Here is a 22,738-nt window from a genome sequence, read left to right as displayed (position 1 = left end):
ACTCACATCAGCCCCTTCCCTCTCTACCTCTCGCTCTCATTTTTTCCCTATGTAAAAGGCCTGACATGCACAGGCTATTTTTAATAAAAGTGAAATAGCCCTGCTGCAGTGAAGCGACTCAGCACAGGCTGAAGTGAGACGGAAACAGCGATTTGCAATTTAGAGCTATGTCACCACTCATCATTCCATTCTGAGCCGGCAACAGCAAATCGTCCTCGTGCTTTCATCCTCCATCCCTTCCTTACATTCCGCACACTCACTCACACACACGCGTTCTTTAAAGACTTCAAACAACAGCGGATGACATTTACTGTTGGCAACGTGGTGTGAGAGCAAAGCTAGGAAGGAGAAATCCACGCTGCAGACGGCATCAAGGCTATTACACAGAAGCTGAGGGAGACAAAGAGATTTTGGAAGAGACACTTGTTTTCTGCACGACTTAAGGCGACGACGGCAAACAGATGCCAGCGCGAGCCGCGCAGGGTTTCATCTGGAAACATGAAAAAGGGAAACGACTGCTTTTTGTTCATCACAACGATGATCAAATTCTCAATTTGATGCTGTCCAAAAACCCCAGATGAAACAAAGTAGGTCAGTCTCTGCAACAAGAGCAGAGCATCGGCCCCAGTTGGAGGTGGTCTTCATTTCCAACCAGGCAAATAAGTGGAGGTGAATTAAGAATGTGGTGGTTCATCTGGTTTTAGGGTTCGTTGTTAGGGAGGCATAGGTTTTAAACCCAGAGCCATATCCTGGCGGTGGGCACTGACTGCAGTTTTATTTTCTTTATCTGATGATATTTGCTTTGTTCTTTATTGTATCTGTAGGCTGAGCTGCGTGCGAGTGACGTGCGTTGCAGGAAATGACGCGTCAGAGTTATGAGTGGAAGGCAGAGAAGGTCTCTTTCCTGTGATTTAAATTTAAAAGATCAATCGCTGCGATCCGACTCAAATATGAAGAAACTCACATCATTTAACTTTTGGGAAACGAGGACAGGTCATTGATTGAATTATTTATGAGTCTAATTATTCTTTTAAGTGGACCTTCTTTCCGCACCGGGCATGAGCGATGCGTCTTTGGTGGCGGCATTAATCAACTGATGTTCAGGCAGTTGCGGGTGACACCAGACAGTAAAATACCTGCGCTCCACCTCGCTGCCAGGCACCGCTGCCCAAAATTAATAGAACCGTTTTTAAGACCGTGTTTAATTCCTTGCGAATGACCTAATGATCAATATTATGATTCACACTTACGATAAAATCAGCAGGAAAAAAAAAGTTAACACCATCTGGCATAAAGCAAATTCTGTTTTATAGGCAGTTTTCTGCCAAATTCATCAATCAGCAGTAAAATAAGTTTAAAGGAGGCTTAAAGTACCTGTTGCAGTTTAAATGACCTTCTCTGTGACTTCCCTCAGGTGGTCGGATCAGCATGAGCCAGCGTGACAGAAGGAGCTGAAATGAAGCCCTGCCCCAGGGGGGAGGGAGACGGCTCAAGTCTGGACGGACCTCCATGAGAAGCTGAACCCCATCAGCCAAGCAACGACTTTCCTTTGAAGCAAAGTGACCTGGTCATCGCAGCAATGGCAGCACGCTTTGTTCTGCTGGTTCTTTTCATGGAACGACAGGTCCCGGTGGTGGCTGCGGGTCTTTTAAAGGAGGAGCGAGATCTGCAGGTCCCATGGAGCCCACCACAGCGACTTTTACCTCATTTAGAATCGAATTTGAAAGATTCGGAAATCCCGCATCAGAATGTCAAAGGCGAAGCCAAAACCCTGCCAAGAACTGACGGAAAACCAAATAATTTGGGCTTTAAAGCTGACATTGCTGCCAAATCTCTATTAGCTGAGCATAGCCTTGAACTGACTCTGAACCGCAAGAAAAGAAGCACTTTGACTAATGAAGAGGTTGAAGGTGTAATTAATGCTCGGAGTCTCGCGCCGAGTTCAGAGGAGCACGCCAGCCTTCCTGACCTCCATTTGGAGACAGGTGTCAGTGGCATTCTGCTCCAGAGGACGCGGCACAGCACAAAGTGGGTCACGGAGTCTGAAGATGGGGGGCCTCGCTCTCGCCATCGGAGGAGCTGGCTCTGGAACCAGTTCTTTGTAATTGAGGAGTACAGAGGGCCGGAGCCTGTCCTCATTGGACGGGTACGTGGAAATACATGGGTGTGATGATGTCTTATTCAACACAAATGTGTGTTCTGCTTCACTTTCCGGTGCGTCCAGACCTTTTGGACCGTGTTTGTCTTGCTTGCCTGCACGCTCCATTCCTCTATTCCAAAAAAACCAAGACTGCCGGTCTTGGAACAACATCGTTTTCTGAGCATAATCCACAAAGATTTCTCCATCCCTTCTCGGGACAAACTGCACATTTGCACCGTGTTTCCCTCACTGGCCTCGTTTAGTCGTTCCCTCTCGGCCCATTGACTTCACAAACGGATGACCTCATGCAAATAGAAGTAGCGTCTCTGGGCTCTCGGGCAGTTTAACAGATTCAAAATCCCCAGAGATGAAACATTCATTATGCAAAGAGCAATAATTGTCAGCACTTATACACAAGTTTTTTTTTTATAGTGGTGGTGTCTGAGGAAACATTGCATTGTTTAAATAAAGCCTAATGTTATCGTACTGCGGTCGTATTAATAGTATTTTCCGAACTATAAACTTCCCGTTAATGTGCCCCATTGTCCAGGGCCTGTTTCCACACCGTTGCTGTTATTGCGTAACTTTGCCACCTTTTGTGTGTACTTAATCCCAAAGTAATGTACAATGTACCACTTTAAAACAGATTAGACCTGAGACGACTATTTCATTGAGCTAATCCTCTCGGCTTTTGTTGTTGTCACTCTCCGCCACTTTCCGTCCCTTTTCAGTCTCATTTCTGTGTGTCTGGAAGGCAAAAAGCACCTGCCAAGTTTTCACTCACGCTGAAAATCAGCTCCCAGTTCTGTCCTCACAAATCAAGTTGCCTGAGCAAGCGCGAGATCCCGATCTGAGATAGCGTCAACATGTGTCAGCGATATTGGCAGAGAGCAAACTGTCCCACCTGTGAAGAGATGATTAACAAGCACGCAAATAGATTCATGGAGAGTGACATTGAGGCAGTTTGTCGGTGCAAATAAGTGTCTCTGCTCATCGTAATTTATCACCACTGTGACGATATCTAAATACGTCCCCGACAGATCCTTATCATTTTAGCTCCCGTAAAACCAGTGCCATTTTTTTCTGCAATCACAATGGCAGCACACTCCAACTGCAGTTGCAACAAACAAACTATATGGTGGGTGAATCCACGACACACCTGAACCATTCGCGTCCTGTGGGTTTACTTGTACAATTTCACACTCAGGTGCCCCACGCTAATGCAGCTGCTGGCATACTCAGAGGATCATATCAGCTATAGCGCTAACAGGGAATGTTGCCAACTGCTTTGGAGCTAGCAGTATAATTTAATGTGACAGTCTAGATTGGATTCTTACTAGTTGCGTGTGCGTCTCATAAATGTATAATCTTCCTCTCTGGTTGTTCCTGATACAGTCGGCGAGGGGTGTTAAAGCAAGCTGTTGGTACGCGAAGACGCTAATTCTCCTGCAAAACATGTTGACAGTCGTGCATTAAAGCGTCCGTGCACCAGTCGGGTTGAACCCAGTTCATTTAGTCAAACTGGATTATTTACCTCCATACGCTGTATGCATTAGAGGTCTGAGCCAAGTTATTGGCGGTTCAAATCATCTGCGCTTCCATCAGGCTAGCAAGATGAAGAATGTGTCTCTATAAAAGCAGAGATAAACCTGGAGGTGGATGGGAGTGAGAGGAGGGGAAAATTCTGATTATAGAGTAGGAGAGAAAATGACAAAGCAAATGGAGGAGACAATTTCCCCTCTTTTTCCAGCTGTCTTTGTTCGAGCTGGATACATTTCTTCCCCACCGCGTGAGTGTTTTTTTCATGCTGACTGAAGCACAGCAGGACTGAGCCAGCAATTAGACAGTGAGGAGAGGAGGTCTTGAAGGATAGAGGGGGGAAAAAAGAGGATAGAGCGTGGGGTGGGAGATAGGCACAGGCTCTGACAAAGATGTCTCTCGTGGTGGAGTGTGGGATCAAAACTTGAGGCTTGCTATAAGGGAGAAAGGGAGTGGGGAGTGGGCGTAGGGATGAATAAAAAAAAACGAGTCCCTTATCTAGCAATTTGTAGGGTATGCTATCATGAGTTTCTATAATCCCCAACTTTATCCTCCAAGACACACAGACACACATGCAGAATGTTGACTAATCTTGCATTTTCTCCTGGTCTCCGCCTCCGGGGTGCTCATGTGTGAATTGCACTTGTGCTGTTAATGTGCATTATGCTGCATATGCAGATGCTTTAAAGTAAACATCTGTCTCCAGCACAGAAATGATTGGGCTGAATCATGTGCAGGCAATTAAATTTCTTTGAAGCACAAATTCCAACTCACAGAATGAGTAAATGCCTTTGAAAATAAAATTATTTTTAGCTGCAGCTGAATTCAAATTGAGGCTTTAGTTCTCTGACTATCTGGGGTCCACAGCAGAGGTTGTGACTAAGCCTTGTGGATTATGAACATGTGTGGATGCGCCTTAAGGTTATAGAAATGTGAAGGTTCCTGGTCAGAAAGTTGAGCGTGATGAAAGCTGAGTAAGCTCCTGAGCTTTCTATTTCTGTACGTTGGGCCGTGTACCTATAGAACTCACACTAATAGTCTCACTGCCATTAAAATATCAAAATAGCAAACGTGTTTTCTGCAGCAGAAAGCAAAAGGGGGGGCAGAGGGGAACAGAGGAACAAGAGGACCGGCAGGACGTGATTTTATAGGTAGGCAGAAGTCAAGCAGATGGATTTAAAAGACAGAGAGAGCGACAGATGGACAGAAGAGACAAGAAAGATTTACAGATGGATGGAAGCAGGATGCATCTGTGCACATACATGTCAGACACGTGCAGGGCCGCTGTCCACGTTGATGCCTTTTTGACCCCATCAACCCCCCGTGGCACATTTGGTCCAGTGATTTAACAAGCTGTATGCATCAGTACTCATCCTCGTCCCATATGCATTTTCCACACCTGGTGCCGTTCATTTCAAACTCACTGAGCACATCTCGTCCTTATGTCGATGCTCGTTTCCCTGTGACCCCGTTTGCAGTATTAACCCGACAAACGGGGAGCGATACCTGCGCACCGATGCGGCCTGAAGGAGGTATTTACCGAACGTCTCTGTTCTCAGCTGCACACAGATATGGACGGTGGAGACGGCCGCACCAAGTACACGTTGGAGGGAGAGGGAGTGGGCTCCGTCTTCGTTATTGACAGCAACACGGGCAATATACATGTCACCAAGGCATTGGACCGTGAGGAAAAGGACCAGTACCGGCTAATTGCAACAGCTACAGATCGCCAGACTGGCCGCGCCCTGGAGCCATCCTCCGAGTTCATCATCAGAGTGCAAGACATCAATGACAATCCACCCGTCTTCCCCAACGAACCCTACGTTGCCATGGTTCCAGAGATGGCCAACATAGGTAGGGTGGTGAAGATGAATGGATTAAACAGATTCTACACCTAAAATTGTTGACCACCAGTCTGTCCTGTTATGATGAGGTTATTTCCAGGGGTATTTCCCTGTTTCTTTTCCACAGCGGGCTCAAAAATGTCAGAAGCCAAAGGAAGGTTGTGCGTTTACAAAGGAAACTGCACATTTTCAACAGTAATTACTGAATTACACAATAGGACTAAGGCCGTCAAATTATTTAACAAATGCCCATCTCGATCACAAGGTATCTGTGGATTCAGTATGAGCAGAAATGTATCTTATAATCTCATTTTCTCTGTTCACTGCTGTGGAAATGGAACGAGAATTGACAAAAGGCAGATATGAATGCGTAGCCAGCCGTGGCACCAGACCTTGAAGCTCCAAGTCCCTCGCATATAACACCGACGTGGTGCTTCAGACTTTAGTGAAGCTTAAACTCCTGCCTGAGAGCAAAAACCCATATTCTTATTTGAGGTTTCCTCTTTCTCTGTCATGGGCTTCGGTAGTCTCAGCTATGCTCCACTGTTACTGTTATCCAACTTGAATATACAGTGTTTATATACAGGTTTATAGCAATAATCTTGGTTTGAACGCAGTATAATGCCAGAGAGCTGTTCAAACTGAGGATTTCTTAAAAATCAGTAGTTCTCCGAACGTCATCTCATACGATCAAATGATACTTTGTTTAAAGGGGCTGACACAGTTGATTATCAGCATAAGCATCAATTCTGTGAGTTATTCCAAACTTCATTGCCAATTACAGGATTTCCCTGCTGTTCAGCATCTGATCAATGAGGCTAAAGCCTGCTGCTGACACAGCGCCAAAGATTCAAGGGCAAATCCTCAACGGGAAAATAGGTTATTTAGTCATATTTGTCAAACGGATGAATGTTGTGGAAATCCTAGAGATAGGCAGCAGAGAAGTGCATTATCCCTTTAATCCTGCAGCCGTAAGTACTTGGTATTCAATAGACAGATTTGGTGTGGAGGATCACATTAAGCTTATGAACCAGCCAACAGCTTTAACTACTGTACTTAAAAGGGTCATTTGACTTATCACCTTTGTCGCCTCCTCTCTTTCACAGGCACATCCATAATCCAAGTCACAGCTCGAGATGCCGATGATCCGACATATGGAAACAGTGCCCGGCTGGTCTATGCCATCACTCAAGGCCAGGACTATTTCTCTGTAGACGCGCAGACAGGTCTGACCGCAGCCCTGCATGTATCACACACCCACTCACCAGTAAATTCCTGTCTCGCTCGTGGTTATACTTTGTAATAAATCCCAGGGGTCCGGTTAGAAATCATATGTTGTGTCTTATCTACCATCTGTCCAAAGAGGAAAAGAGCACTTTGATATAAGGGGACAGATGTGACCTGGGGTTATACGTTTAAAAGCATGTTTTGCGCTAAATGTATGGATCTGGCACACATTGATGCTAATATCAAGAGACACGTTGTCACTGTGAAATCAGCTGCTGCCACTCGGTGCTCCTCCTACCAGGCATCCTCCGCACCGCCGTACCTGACATGGACCGAGAGAGTCGAGATGAATATCTGGTAGTTCTCCAGGCCAAAGACATGGGAGGGCATCTGGGCGGACTGTCGGGCACTACGACAGTCACCGTCAAGCTGACCGATGTCAACGACAACCCCCCTCACTTCAGGAGGAGTAAGTGCCGCTGCTGTCGCGTCACGCTACCGTGGGCTGTTCTCACTGGTTTGAATGGATGAACATCTTGTGATGGCATTTCTGATGACAGCTTGATATTTGTGGGATGTAAACAGGTGGGAGAGGAGATAGAAAGTAGCTTGTCGGCGCATTATGGCAGTTTTTATTTAAGGCATTCCTCCTAATCATTGTTTTTAACCTTTGCCGGGATGAGGGACACTAACACTGGTAAAAGACTCCCATTACCTGAGACTCAAATGGACTGTGCCTCGACACGCAAGAGTGAAAGATCATGTTTGCGTTTTCTTATCCAAGCTTTTCCCTGTTCTGTGCTATTAATATTTCATCTTAAAATTCAGTGCTTTCTGCTTCAATAGAGAGTAAAATCACTGCAGAATGCTTCTAAGACTTTGAGACGCACCCTGCTTTTCTCTATATAGGCCTCCTCCCCCGTTCACTCTGCCCTTCCTGCTTCCTTCTTCTGAGTCTCTCACTGCCATTCATCTTAATGTTTAAAGACCTCCTTCGTCTGGTTGATATATTGTGCGGCAACGCAGGGCTTTATAGGCGCAATTTCATATTTCCAAATGCCACCAGTGCTTTATTTATTTACTGGTATCTGACTTTATCTTTCCTTCCTCACCTGCTCTTGCCGCCATCATCATTTTGTTTTTAGACACAGTTGAAGAAAATCAAACTGGACGCAAAGGGTATGTCATTAAATGAGGTGTATAATGGGGGGCATCGAATGGCTGATATTCAGCAAGGTGGCATTGAAGAGACTTGTTGTGCTTCAGCAATACTGATGCACACGCACCGACGCCTGAACTATAATTTCAGATAAAAAGGTTTCCATTTTATTAAGCGAGCAGCTAAGTCGTGAAAGAGCGTGCATTTGCGGCATCACAAGCCGGTTTGTCCTGGACATCCCCAGGAGAAATTACAGATGACTTTACACTTTTCCATCCCAGCGTAATGATTAATTCATTAGAAAGACGGCGCTCGGGCAACAAACATCTTTCCTGTTCGAACAGAAATGGAAGTGTTCTTGGGGTTTGAAAGCCCTTGATAAAATAACCACTTTGGATTTCAGATTAGATTCCGGGGTCCAAAAATTAGTCCTAAATTAAGAAATATGATCAGAATCTGGTATGCAACAAGAGAACATATTAGAAGGGCAATGGGATAAACCCTCCACAGCAAGAATTGAATAGAAACAATTACACTTGACAGCTAAAGCAAGGACATGGGTGAGTTAATGTAGCACCGCTCGGGTCCACGCATTGATGTCACAGTTGACGTGTAGTGGCTATTGTTGCTGCAGCGCTTGGCATTGTTGCCTCATATAAAAAAGCCTCTCTCAGGATCTTCTTCTTCTTTTGCATGTTTTCTTTTGGGTTTTTGTGTGGGTTTTCTCCTGGCGCTCTAGTTTCCTCCCACAGACCGAAAACATTCCCGTTCAGTTGAAGGGAGACTCTAAAATGCCCCTCGATGTGAGCGAGTGGGGGTGTGATGGACTGGAGCCATGTCCGAGGATGAATCCTTTTAATGTGCATACGTATGGTTGTATGATTATTGGATGCGGAAAGATAAAATCAAACTTTGTCCTTTTAATGTGTTGAAGAAAGGAAGGGGAAAAAAGAGAGCAGAGTTTAACGACCCCCCCAAAAAAGAAACACACAATCTTCCTGCTGTGACTATTTTTCCCACATTGCTCAGAACCATTAAAGCATATGTTATACTTTCTTCCCCGCAGGTGCGTGGTCATTTTCTGTATCAGAGCTCGCAGCACCGGGTGTGGAGGTGGGCCGACTAACTGCCTCTGATCCCGATCTGGGAGAAAATGCCCTGTTGGAGTTTACAATCTTGGACAGCGAGGAGGCTGAAATATTCAACCTTACCAGAAAAGACAAAGAGGCTGTCATTGTCCTGAGCAAGGTGATTATTGAGATACAGGAAGAGACACAGGCTACAGGTTCTCAAAAGTTCTTGAGTAAAACAGCTAAAAAGATCTAAAATGCAAGAGATTTTTCTAATTTGCCTTGGTTTACGAATATACTTTAAAGCCCTTCAAAAATGTTGCTGCTCTCCTCAACAGGCGTTGGGTTGTCAACAGGTTCCCAGGGTTCTGCATGAGCAAGTTCTGTAATGACTAACTGTGAATTAATAAGACAGGGTGTGAAAAAAATGGAGCTAACTTCAAATGAGATGGGCTTGTTGAAGGTAGCAGCTTTCCCAGCTTTAACTGAAGCCATTCCCAGTAACGCCACAGATTTATTCATCACAGTTTATCAAAAGATCAACAAAACAACACGGAAAGATTATTATCGGGGAGAATTCTAGAAGCGCTTGAATGCTGTTCTGGAGATTGAAGCTGCTTAATTCCTCATTCCGCAGCTGCTGGATTATGAGGCCTGCAATTCATACACTTTCTCTGTGGAAGTGTCCAACCCTATAGTGGATCCCCGCTACCTAAAGAAAGGTCCTTTTAAGGACCAGGCCACAGTGCGAGTCATGGTCCTTAATGCTGATGAGCCTCCGCAGTTCTCCCAGGTTCGCTACCATCTGGACGTGTCCGAGAACTGCCCTCCTGTTTGCTCGGTTGGACGTGTCTCTGCAGTGGACCCCGACACAGGACAAAGCAGCAACATCAGGTGGCCTTTACGCCGTCACTCTTGTCTTTACTAAGGCCTCTCTTCATGGTCGTTTCCTTCCTTTTGCTAGCAAATTACTACTCGATTCAATGAAAATATTCCTTAGCATTGTGATTATAGCTTTGCATATGTAATTATGTAGCTCACAATGTGATAGATATTGATGTCAGTATGTTAGAATGATGACTGTTTGTGAAATGTAGGAAATTTGGACAATTTTTGCCCATAAAATCTAAAAATAACAGCGCAACATGGACCTTGGTTTCAGGCTCCCCCCCTGGTAATAAATCACTTTCACATAGGTCAGTACCGCAAATAAAAAATAAAGCTTTTTCTCACTGTCCAGAACTCTTTGACATCACGATGCTTTTTTTTTGTTGGTAATATTGTGGATCTAATCCCCCCCCGGAATCATTTTTCTCTGTATGCTCGTTCCCCCCTTTCTTTCTTTCTTTCAGGTACTCCATCGATCCTCAGTCAGACCCTGAGGCTCTGTTCCGCATCGCCTCTGACACAGGCTTTATCAGCACGGTGATGGAGTTGGACCGTGAGGAGGAGCAGTGGCACAATATCACAGTCATCGCTGCACAGAGGGGTGCGTCTGCACCTCTGCCCTCAGGCACAGAGAGCAGCTCACAGCTCGCTATCATATTTCACTAAGATCCCCTTCAGGGACTGGAAGTACAAAGTGGTAATGGTAAAAATTTAGCCATCATTTCACCTTCAGTGTCGGGTTCCTTCTCTTTCAGACAACCCCAATCTTGTGTCAAGGGTCGTGGTTGCCATAGAGACACTAGACCAGAATGACAATGCACCAGAATTGGACAGGCAGTACACAACGTCGGTGTGTGACTCCAGCGCTCCTGGTCAGGTATTATCGCTACTGCTCGTATAAGCCTGATGTAAAATTAAATTAGAGCTTCTGGATTTGAGGCATCATCAACACATCAAGGAAAATGACAAGATATTAATTAATTGCACAATTGGGAAAAGATTCTAGTGGCCAATCAGTTATTATCATGATCACTATAGTGGGATACTGTAGTCAGAGAAATGGCGTCAGCATAAAGATGTCAGTCACATTCTGGTCTGTGTGTGGCAGGTAGTCCAGGTTCTGAGAGCCATCGACAGAGACCAGGGAGGACAGGACAACCAGGTCCACTTCAGCATCCCTCCAGAGTCCAGCTCTGCCCTCAACCTCACTGTCCGTGAGAGCGGAGGTCACTCTGACTACCTCTGTTTTGCAGCCCTAAAATATAGCAGCCAGGACTGGTGCGTGTCTGCTGCGCAGTGAGCGTGTTTGACTTGTGTGTTTGCCTCGTTATCAGGTGTGACAGCCAGCCTGGTGCTCCAGTCAGCCTTGGAGCCCCTCCCTGGCTTCTCTTCATCCTTACTGACCCTCTATGTGCCAGTTGTGCTGCGTGATGGGGCTTCAGGACTAACTAACACGGGCACAGTCACTGTGACCATTTGTCCCTGTCTGCGGGGTGGGATGCAGACAGAGGATAGGGGGAAACAGAAGGACAGGAGATGGGAGAAACACATGGTCTGCCTGCCAGTGCCGTCCCCCTCCACATCCCTCATATTCAGCCTGGTCACCTTGCTGTCCATGCTGGCTTGTGTCACCACCCTGCTGGGTAGGTGTGAAACCATTTACATTCACTGAGCACCTCAGAGAAATTACAACAAATTCCACCAGTCTACACAGTTTCGTTTTTTTGGTGTGATTTTAAATGTTGGCCATTTTGTTGTGGCCAGTCAGGCCAAGTCAGGGCTTTTTTCACAGCAGTCAAAAACAAAAAGCCTTGCAGGGACTCTGACTCGTGGGAGGCTGCTTCCAAACATTGCGGAAAATCGTGTGCTTGTGTCTCCTCTTTGCCCTTTAGTGGTGTGCGCGCTTTCGCTGTCATTGCGCCATCAAAAGCGAGACTCCCACTCACCCTTCGAGGAGGATGATGTAAGAGAGAACATCATTTCCTATGATGATGAGGGGGGAGGGGAAGCGGACACCGCGGCCTTTGACATCACGGCGCTGCAGAGCATGCACAGAATACAGCACATGCGCAACAATGGAAACATGTGAGTTCTTACAGACACGAGTGAGCTTGTCAGGCGCGTCTCCTGGTAGCGTGTGCTTGTTTATATTGGGTCGTGTGCTTCTCTGACATATATCTTTTGGCACAGATGGTACACCCAGCAGAATCCGCCGAGGGCCAGGACGTACAGCTGGAGCCGCAACTTGCGGCCCGGCCTGGACCCTCAGCAGCGACCGGGCTCCGCCCCCCTCTACGGTCGCTTCTGCTACGGCATTCACACGCTGCCTGTTCTCAGAGATTACCCAGCTGGGCCTTTGGAGGCAGGTCTGCAGTTAACGCAGCTGACCCCGGGGCTGACCCCGGGGCTGACCCAGGGGCTGACCCAGGGGCTGACCCCGGGGCTGACCCAGGGGCTGACCCAGGGGCTGACCGGGGGTCAAGCTGGCAGTTCCCTTGTGGTCCAGAACCAAACCAACTTTGAACCTCTGCTGAGCGCCCCTCAGATGAGCGCCAGGTCTTACATGGAGTACATGGTGGCGAAGAACAGAACGATCGATAGAAAGGAAGGCAGTGCATCTGAACCCAAAGAGGCTCAAAGCCACAGCAAGGTCAGAAGAAAACTCCACAAAAATAAACAGGACTTCACTTCAAAATGATCATAATGCTGCTCTTTTCCAGAGTATAGACTAAGTATAGTTTATGGGTCAGTACATATGGATATGATTCATCAGAAATTCATGTGTGTGATTTAATTCGATTTGATCTGTTGTCGCTGTGGAAACACCATCTGTCATGTGATTGTGACTCAAAGGCTGCTGAACCGTGATTGGCTGGGCAAACGTCAGAGTCTGTAACATCGGCCTTCAGATGGAAACATACGAATTCCACTGTATTCAAGAATTTAATAACTTTATATCAGAGTTGCTTGTCTGCTTTGGTGAATTTGTACAAATCTGTTCTCTCATCAGGGTTGACTCTTTAACAGGCACACAGTAGCAGCGGAACTTTAAACCTTTTGTTGCTTCGGGGCTTGATAACTTTTGACATTTGAAATCATTTGTGATTTAATATCACAATTATCCATTTTTTGGGTGCTAAAAAGCAGCAAATGAAATCTTTACAAGCTTTTGTTGCCTCTGCACTGTTATCACTGCTGCATCTGTAATGTTTCCCCCCATTGTGCCTTCAGCAGATAAACGCGGCTGCAGAGACGGTGTTGGCAGCAGACATCGTCGCAGATCTGCCACAGTGTGACCCAAACGAGTCTTCGTGCCAGAGTCACAGCACCTCCGTCTCAAAGCAGCAAGACGGGCGGCCGGGCTCGGCGCAGACGCAGATCAGCACCACGGCCACCAGCTGCACATTAGATGACATTGACACCGATTCCTCCATTCCCTCTGTGTCGGAGCAGCTTTATCCAAAAGGCTGTCAAAGTAACCCTCCTGTTTACGCAGCCGGAGACACGTACAGCATCGTGGGCTCGCTGAATCCCCACAGCAGAGGGACGGTCGTGAACGGGACGGGCGGCGCCGGGTTGTACACTGCGGGAGTGCCGCTCCTGAACATGTGCACGCTCCAGAGGAAGGACCTGACCTCGCTGTCTCTACCCGGAGGGGCGGTCGGAGACGGCGGAGGCTGGGCGGAGCCGACGCGAACAGACTCCACGAACCTTCGGTCGTTGCGCATGAAGGACCTTTTAGACATCCGCCTCGATCAGGTCACCTTTGACCTGTCGCAGCCGCCTTATGACTCACTGCAGACTTATGAGTTCGAGGGCCGCGATTCCAGGGCGGAGTCTCTGAGCTCTCTGGAGAGCGATGGGGAGAAGGACGACGGGCGAGTGGTTGGAGGAATGGCGGAGTTAAACCAGAAGTTTCAGAGGCTAGTGGAGATCATCAGTGAGAGGGAGAAGGAGACGGTGGCGGGAGGGGAGGCCCTGGATAAGATTACTGCACAAAGAGAGGACAAAGTAAAGGAACAGCAGAAATGGGATTTCTAAACTGCTCAGAGGAGAGGTTATAAAGGGAAACTCTAATGACAGTGATGGATTTCAGACACAGCAGGGTGGGAAAATAAACCCCCTCTGACAGAAAAATTCCAGGAGCCGCCAGTGACAAAGGAACTGTGGTGGAGTCGGTGCACAGCATCTAGTTTTCACCTCCGCATGAAATGCATATGGAATCTGACACCTCTCTCACCACTCTTTTAACTAATATTAATAATGCACTTGGGCTTTCAAAGCTAAAGTTAATGAAAAATTAACTTTTTATGTTAAATATTGATTCTGAGCCCTGAAAGCTGCATTGTTAGAAAATAGGCCTCATTAAAAATTGACTCAAATTGTAATATTTAATATTGATAGTTTAATAGAGGCGCACTCACTCAAAGTACTTGGAATCTGAATGACAAATTTGCATCTGAAGGGGAGAAATTCAGCCACAGAAGCGTACAGTCATGCACCAGTCACCAGCTCACAGAGCCTCTCCATCAGCGCACGCCGTTCTAGCCTGCATCTCCAGCAAGTCCTCGCACCTCCAGTAGCAAAGCCTGCTCACTATGCAAGCCGCACACAGTTCCAGTAGAAACGTTTAGCTCGTCACCGTCAACGATGTCGTGGACGTCCAGTAAGTAATGTCCATTTGTAGATAGTTCAGAAATTTGTGCTTCACTGGTTGTTGATCAAGAGTGGACTTTTGCTTGTTCTGTTTGAAAAAAAAAGGAGATTTAATGGAATCCACACAGAAAACAAAGCAACTGATGTTCAGTTATTAAACTGTTCCCAACTTGCAACATAAAATGGTCCTCCTAATTTCACCCACGCGATTATTTAGGATTGACTATTGTGTTTGGGTCTGCGTGTTTCCAGTTATCTCCAAAGAGCCATTTATCTCCCACGGTTAAACGAGACTAATTCAGGCAACGCGCACGTCCTACTGGTGATGAGAACAAAACACATAATAATTATTTCAAGACTGTGCGATCTTCAGGCAATCAGCCTTTCGCTGTGACTCATTTCCATAATTCCATGTTATGTTATTGCTCGGAAGGTATCCAGATCATTTTCCAGAATAATGCGATCAAATGTTTTTCGCTGCAATTATTTTCCACGTTTTGTCTTCTTACAGTGGGATTTTTGGCTCTCGCTGAGCTGCGGCTCTAATAGGATCCTGATGATTTCAAACTGAATTTGACGGAGCGTCTTTTGTCGTCCCGAGAGGAAGAAAGAGGTGTGAAATAGACCGGCGTCCTCAGGCGAGAGTGAGACTCTTAACAGGGTGGGATATCGCACACTGGACGCCCGCCCTGAGATAACGTTTCACAAATGAGCTAGACATAAGATCCGAGACGTAGCCTCAACATCAGGGACGGATTTAATTGAACAATGAACTAAATATAGCCGTGTGGCAGAAAGACGCTCTGCATTAACACTTCAAAGATAAAATCGACCAAAATAGAATAACAGTGAATTAAACTGTGTTTGAAATTCAAATGCTTTAAAGGCTTATTGCCAAACGCGCACACCTTAAACTGCCAAGAGCGGTGGTAGGTGTGAAGAGGTGGACAAGTGTGTGTTGTTGTACCAAAATACACATTCTACTAGCAAACTGAGGACATTTTTGGGAAGTGGGGACATTTTGGCTGGGCCTCACAGCTCCAAAAGGACAGTTTGAGGGTTAAGCTAATTAGGGGTTAACAGGGATGGGCGGGGTAAGGACCTGGCCACTGTGCTATGTCAGTTCAGTTCGAGTCCTCACAAAGATAGAAGTACAAGAATGTGTGTGTCCAGCTCGCAGCTCAATGGTGCCATCTAAGGTGAAACTGTGACATAAAACTACTGAATAACAATGAGACAACAACACGGCTGGGCCGGAAATAGCAACAGATAAACTGACACAGTGGGAGAAGTCAGAGAGGGAGGTGTGTGTTTGTGCCACAGGCTGGAGGAACCAAACAGTCACAATTGTGTCAATTTTGAGCAACGGTAGAGCTCTTCATCTTTACAGAGAAGGAATATTCAACCGTCTCCAGAGAGCGCCACGCGCTGCTTTGACTTTGACATCTTGGTGGAAAACATCAGGGCATCGGTGTGAAAAGGTGTCATTCAAAGTGACACTGACAGCTCTGCTCCCAAATAGAAACAGAGACATCATTTGGCCCCATTTGTGAAAGCGTTTAGATCTTTGTTATTTCAAAAAGAATTTCCTCACTGCCTGTGTTCTGAACAAAAGTTAATTCATTTCAAATAAGGTGGCGTCCATATAAAACGCTTCAAACGAAGGGTAGTTTCAGTGTAAACTCCGAGTCATCGTTACTCTCTGGGCTACACACATATAGGAGTAGATCGTCCGCATATAAGGAAACCTTGGGCTCCATTCCCCACCTGGATACCAGGGATCTGGTTTTGGATTTCAACACTATTTAAAGTGGCTCAATGACAGCTGCAAATGAAAGTTTGGAAAGCAGCCACCTTTGGTGTGCAACACCAGAGAGAGGGAATCATTGAGAGCGATGAGTATTCACACTTACTGATGCTTGAGGAGACGTTTAGAGCAAACAGATCTGAGAAATAAAGCTGTCCCAGAAGCCAGCCCCACTCAGTGTGGAGAACAGGTACGTCCAATCTACTGTCAAAGGCCTTCTTGGCAAGATTAAGCATGAATGATGTTAAGTAGCCTTCGAATATTCATGGAGGAGGAACTCCAAACTCCTCTTGTATGATTGAAGGTACGAAAGATTCTAAACAATGGCAAAAATTTTAACACTGACTAATGGAAGGGATATGACGGGACAATGAACAGCTCCTTGAGGATGAAAGAAAAATAAGCCTCTCCACGAGTGGGTGGCGGCGTGCCCTGTTGCTGCTGCGATTGTTGGGACATCTCTTCCAACAGTGGGGCCGATTGCTATGCTAATTTTTAAAATTCCACTGAAAACCCATCAAGTATTTTCAGCGTGTCTCGTTGGGCAAAGAACTGTGACAGTTAAAACCGTTGCCTCTGAAGTGTAAAGATGGGAACACGACTCCCTGAGAAGTGCGGTTACTTTCACCAGGGACAGAGGTGGTTGCACCTGGATTATTAGGGACTTGTCCGATCCACCACTCCTAGATTTCAATTGTTGGACAAGCAGACGGCCAGCTTTGTCCCCCCATTCACTAAAATAGTCGTAATTGTTTGGTCTCTCTTGTTGACCAAAGGTCAAGATCAGGTGACTGGTGGACTGGATGTTGGGCTTCCTCTGGAGTCTTGTAATTCCTGTTAGTATGAGCTGTGTAAGGAATCATTTTGGGTCCTATAAATGCCATAAAATCTTCCCATTTCCCCATTTTCCCATAAAATTATCCCATACACGGGTATGTGTGTGTGTGTGTGTGATATGTGTGGGTATGTGTATATATATATATATATATATATGTGTGTGTGTGTGTGTGTATTTGTACCCAAATTTCCCATGATGGCAGGGAGGCGTCATTTTGGGGGCTAGACCTATTCAGCAAGGGGTCCATGAATTCATATCTCCTACGCAGGTTGGATATAACTTCATGGTATCTTGTGGGCTGCTCGAGGACCTCAGGAGTGGAACCTTCAGATCCGGCTGCCCCGCAGGCCTCTCGGAGGAGCGGAGCCCTCATCGGGCAGCGTTGCTCCTGGCGATGCGTCATGGTCTCCTACTGTGGCCTTGGTCTGAAGCAGTTTCTACAACCTCCCACCACATGAGTATGTGTCAACTTTGTGTGTTCAGCTGCTTGTCAACACAGAGTGTTTCTAAAGCTTTGTTGTGTTGAAAGCGCAGCATTTTTTGAAAGGATAGCGGGAGAGCGAGAGTAGTGCAGCGACTACATACCGGAACAACCAGATTTCCCAAAGTTGACACATTTTAGTTCTGGCTGGGATGTTGTGCTTTATAAATGAAGACTGAACGAGCCCTAGCTGCTATAATTAAGATGATTGGATGGCAACACAAACCAACTGTTTTGTTTTATTCTTTATTCGTGAAACTCTGAGGGCCTCTGTCCTCCACAAATGTTAAATTCAACTATGAAACTACATTAACCTTCATTTAAAGAGTATATGGATTTTGTTGCTTTTGTGCTGGAAATCACATATCTTGTCTTGTCTTTAATACCCATACATACAAAGGAGCCATATAGATAAATAAATTTGTTCTTTATCACCATGGAAAAATACTTTGTAGGCATTAAGTAATAATTTATTTTTGCTTTAAAGATGACAGAAATTAATGCATTTTTGTTGCGGTACTAGGTGTGACCTGCAGGGGGCAGCACAGACAAACGTTACAAGTGACTACAACTACTCAGCTGTTCAGAAAGAAGGATTTACGTTAAAGCTGCAGTAAAATGTCTCCTCACAAAAGCATAAAAAGGCCAGAAGTGGTGCCAGGCATACACTTTACAACATTACATTTCTAAGAACACAAATGTAGAGTTTTGCAGCACTTCCTCATCTCATCAACTGATTTTACAGGTGGCGGAGCAACACATCAAAGACGGCTCCATTTTCCATCTCTTGATTACATGAAAAATCCTTTTACATCTTTGTCAAGCTGTCATCTTCTAAGAATGACATGTTGCGAACCCCCTCATTTGAGCCACAGTCCACAGCTTTTACCTCCATCTGTTCATCGCAGCTCTCTTCTTCGTCGACATCTTTGTTCTTTTTACTAGAAGATAAAGACAGAGACTTTGAGACAGACATGCAGGACATTATAAACGAGGACGCTGAAGCTGACGTGTGGACAGTTCTGTACCGTTTCTTTTGGACCACAGTGGACACCAGCAGGAAGATGATCCCGGCCCCTGTTGCACCGATGACCACCCCAAACACGATGAGCCACGGGGGGGTTTCATAGGAGACCGGCGCTGCCAGGGTGGGGACGATCTCGATGAACTCCAGGGTTGAATCAGTCAGCAGAAAGGCATTGTTGATGCGATTCCTGGACTTTCTATTGGAAGAATTAGAGTTCAGAGAAAAACACTTGTCAGGCTAAGGTGTTCGTCAGGAGTCAGGTTGAGCTGCATGGGTGGCTCATTAGCGTAGCTTCAGAGCTTTAGCATCTTCAAAATCCAAACTCCGACAGGCGCCAGTCAGACTGCAGATGGCAGGAATTGAATACCGGTCCAGAACCCCTTCCTTTAGTCAGCGTCAGTGAGGATGCTGATGAGTTAAAGTTGAGGAGTGACAAATACTAAAGACTCAGCACGTTGGCTGGTCTGCCTGTTCAACATTTGAGAACAGTCACCGTTTGCAGACGTCTGCTTCCTCATAGCCACTCCGTGCACACAGCAAAACAAAGGTATCGTTATTGTCTCCATCCGCTGGTGCCGATAAGAGTCTATATTTATTGCTCCTGATGATCAGAAATAGGTTGAAAGTTCGATCTTTTTGTCAGCTTTGGTGACCCCAGAGTGCCACATCATCCACACATTCCATACATTATACTTATAACAGTACAGTGACTCAAATATGTGGGCGATTATTGTTACTTTCAATTTGTCAATATGATGTGCACGTCATAAAATCATCACTCTAAAGTACCCTTGTTTGCCTCTCTATCAAGATCTTTATCAAGATCTTTATCAAGATCACGGTGGCTAATCTACTCAGATCATCAAGTCGTAAATTTGGTCGACAACTTTGATTTAACAGTTTACTCAGGTTCCAGCAACATGATGTCGCTAATACACAAAAAAAGGGATCATCACATCCCAATTTTGAGAGGAGCCGTGCGCCTACCTGACAGCCTGCTCCACATCTTCCTTTTTCACCAGGCTTGAGGAGTCCTGCGTGGACGTCACCACGAACCAGAAGGACACTCTGGCCGTGTCGTTGCACAGGATGATGTTCTGAACCCTGGTGAGTTTCCAGCGGACAGTAAACACGACGTCAGGCTTGTAAAAGACTGTGACTCAGGATTGTTGTCCTGACAGGGTTGCGTTCTGTCTTTTACTGCCTCATAAACAACACAGTCGTTGTCATTTTTAAAATTCAAAGGGCAGAAAACGATTCTCACTCAAATTTCTGGTCGACGAGATGGTTCCTCATGGCATAAGCGAGAGACGCCCGGAACAGGAACATCTCGTTGTCGTTCCAGTCGTACTGCGAAAACACGGAGCATTTCTTTCTTTTAGCAGATTAACTTGAGCGGTCATCACAAAGACCTTTACTACGGTTTAAGGATTCTGGATTATTAAGGACCGGTGCCACTGCAGTGTTTATCACACACTTAATTCTGATGAAAATGTAGGTAAATACGTACAGCATCGTCTCCCAGAGCAGTTTTGACGCTAATTCGAACTTTGTAGCCATCTGGAGCACCTTTTAGAGAGAAAACACATTCAAATTCATCATTCCAAGCATTGGTTTTATCCCAGGAAGCTGTTAAATGAAGAATTGCTGAGAGTTTCAAGGGGGGGGGGGGGGCTCCATTAGAGGTTTTTGTTAAGAAGCCGCCATCTCAGTTATGTGTAATCCAGCCCGGTCGGATTTAAAACTGCATTCCAGGCTTCAGCAGTTACCAGGAAATGATTTACTGTAGAGGAAAAGATGTAAACAGCAGAACTTTGGGTGAGAGGGAAAACTATTTGAAGAGGAGAACAGGAGTCCAGCTACCCCCGGATTCAAGCTCTCGGCTACCAGGACGACCGAGAAGCTGCGCTGACATAAACATCTGAGTGCATTTGCTGTGGTCTCCTACCTGGTGCACAGAGCTCCTGGGCTAAAACAGGTGACAGACAGAGCAGGAGTAGGATCCTGTCCAACATCTCTCCTCAGGGACCTGAGAGGCGGGAAGACGGCAGCGGATAACAACAATGGGAGGACGGTGAGAAGGTCTGAGGGGGTCAGCAGAGGAACGTGCCAGGTTAAAGCCTGTGTTTAATGGTTAAACTGGAGGACACACCTCAACCCCAGCCCATCCTCTCTCTAAAAAACATGGCCGCTCGGCCAGCCTGTGTAACACGGAGACCGGTGAGCGTGAGTGTTTGTTCAGGCTTCTGAAAACACCGCCGCAGTGTTCCTGCGAGAGAGCCCAGCACCAGGTCTGCTTCTGTTTACCCAGCACAGCAGCGCGACAGGCACCACAATGCAGACGCCTTCCCCTCCTCAGCAAAACGGTAAAAACACCGATTCAAGGAGAAAAGGAGGGAGGCGCCTGACCACATCTGCATTCTTCGTGGGGCGAAGGGCTGCGGAAAAGCAGAACACGGTGACCCCAGCGTGGTACATGCCTGACTAAGCACTCGCTCTTATCAGGTTAAGTTTAATTTGTGTCGCAAAAACACTGTCGAGCAGATTCAGACCTTCAGGGAGAAGATAAACTGGTTAAAAGTTCAGCCTGTCTACCATGGACGGATGGATGGATGATGGATGGATGGATGGATGGATGGATGGATGGATGGATGGATGGATGGATGGATGGATGGATGGATGGGTGGATGGATGGATGGATGGGTGGATGGATGGGTGGATGGGTGGATGGATGGGTGGGTGGATGGATGGATGGATGGGTGGATGGGTGGATGGGTGGATGGGTGGATGGGTGGATGGATGGATGGATGGATGGGTGGATGGGTGGATGGATGGATGGGTGGATGGGTGGATGGATGGATGGATGGATGGATGGGTGGGTGGATGGGTGGATGGGTGGATGGATGGATGGGTGGATGGATGGGTGGATGGGTGGATGGGTGGATGGGTGGATGGATGGATGGGTGGAGGTGGATGGGTGGATGGATGGATGGATGGGTGGATGGGTGGATGGATGGATGGGTGGATGGGTGGATGGATGGGGGGATGGATGGATGGGTGGATGGGTGGATGGGTGGATGGATGGATGGATGGGTGGATGGGTGGATGGATGGATCTATATAGTAGGTTTCTGGGCCATTAGATTTACAGCAATGTAAATGGGGCTCACAGTTCTATTTGTCCCGACAGACTAACACAATAAACCTGCTGCACATCCTGAATGTAACCAGCCGAGCATGAATGTTTGGACCTTGATCAGGAGGAAAATGCTATAAAAGGCTTAACTTCTTTGTTCACAACCTTATGCTGCTCCTAAAGGAATAAAGGCCCTTATTTTAGTTAGCAGTATGTTATCTGTCAATGACGGCGTTCTATTCTGAGGTTTGGATTATTGATTATGTGTTTAAAAAGCTTGGCTCTTTAGGGAAGAAGTGGAGGAACTTAAATAAATAAAGGGTTTTGAAGAGCCAAGGAAAGAACCTTCAGTATAAGAGACCTCCTGTTTGAACTGGTCTTTTGGTTCCTTTTTCATGATTAGGAGAGGAAGCCCACAGCATTATTATTTAATATTGATCAGCCCCCAGTCTGTGTGAGAGCTGGAGCTGAACATGAGGTTAATTGTTCACTCAGTGTGTGCTGACAAACCCCTGACGGAGACATTTATAAGAAACTAACAGTCAGGACGCGCACGAGGCAAAGTCTGCTGTTGCTCTCTGCGTCAATAGATCCTCCACAATAAAGGATCTTTTGGCTCCAATAAAAACATCAAGCAACACGATCGCCCATAAACCAGCCAACACTGTAAGGGCTGTAAGGCAGTGACCCTGTTCCCCACAACGACACCAGATTTCTTAAAGAGTTCTTAGCATTCCCACTGCAGGTCCCAACATTACTGGATGGATTATGTCTTCTGGGGTTCACAACTATTGAGAATGCACTGAAATTATTGGAGGTCCTGTAATAATGAGCAGGATTCACTCTTGTGTTCAGTCATCTGAAATACTGGCACCATAGCAACAGTAATTATTTCAAATGTGTACACTGTGGCTAATTTAAACTAAT

General features: G+C 46.2%; 2 protein-coding genes across 5 annotated transcripts in view; one reads left to right on the top strand and one right to left on the bottom strand.

The window, feature by feature from the left end:
• The window catches only part of cdh24a (cadherin 24, type 2a), a 16,905-nt gene extending 2,205 nt beyond the window's left edge, over nt 1-14,700 (top strand). The window contains exons 2-14 of one of the 4 annotated variants that reach the window (XM_029828589.1): nt 1,415-2,146; nt 5,239-5,533; nt 6,630-6,749; nt 7,052-7,219; nt 8,976-9,157; nt 9,764-9,873; nt 10,332-10,468; nt 10,623-10,744; nt 10,976-11,093; nt 11,202-11,510; nt 11,760-11,952; nt 12,058-12,517; nt 13,099-14,700. In XM_029828589.1, coding sequence (XP_029684449.1) covers nt 1,580-2,146; nt 5,239-5,533; nt 6,630-6,749; nt 7,052-7,219; nt 8,976-9,157; nt 9,764-9,873; nt 10,332-10,468; nt 10,623-10,744; nt 10,976-11,093; nt 11,202-11,510; nt 11,760-11,952; nt 12,058-12,517; nt 13,099-13,908 — 3,591 coding nt within the window. In that variant the 5' untranslated portion in view covers nt 1,415-1,579 and the 3' untranslated portion in view covers nt 13,909-14,700. Of the gene's footprint in view, nt 1-1,414; nt 2,147-5,238; nt 5,534-6,629; nt 6,750-7,051; nt 7,220-8,975; nt 9,158-9,616; nt 9,874-10,331; nt 10,469-10,622; nt 10,745-10,975; nt 11,094-11,201; nt 11,511-11,759; nt 11,953-12,057; nt 12,518-13,098 lie in introns of those variants that run through there. The other 3 variants (XM_029828588.1, XM_029828587.1, XM_029828590.1) reach the window with 3 other exon arrangements.
• Nucleotides 14,701-17,879: 3,179 nt separating this feature from the next.
• On the bottom strand, nt 17,880-21,037 carry cltrn (collectrin, amino acid transport regulator). The gene is made up of 6 exons (XM_003973912.3): nt 20,625-21,037; nt 20,187-20,245; nt 19,941-20,026; nt 19,664-19,780; nt 18,678-18,872; nt 17,880-18,590 (listed from the first exon to the last, which is right to left on the bottom strand). The coding sequence occupies exons 1-6, from the start codon at nt 20,689-20,691 to the stop codon at nt 18,458-18,460; spliced, it is 657 nt and encodes a 218-aa protein (XP_003973961.1). The 5' UTR covers nt 20,692-21,037; the 3' UTR covers nt 17,880-18,457.
• Between the last annotated feature and the right edge of the window lie 1,701 nt (nt 21,038-22,738).

The sequence above is a fragment of the Takifugu rubripes genome, chromosome 20 (assembly GCF_901000725.2).
Source record: "Takifugu rubripes chromosome 20, fTakRub1.2, whole genome shotgun sequence".
Lineage (NCBI taxonomy): Eukaryota > Metazoa > Chordata > Actinopteri > Tetraodontiformes > Tetraodontidae > Takifugu > Takifugu rubripes.
Note: the sequence above shows the minus strand (reverse complement) of the source record. Positions and strands in the feature narration are given on the sequence as shown.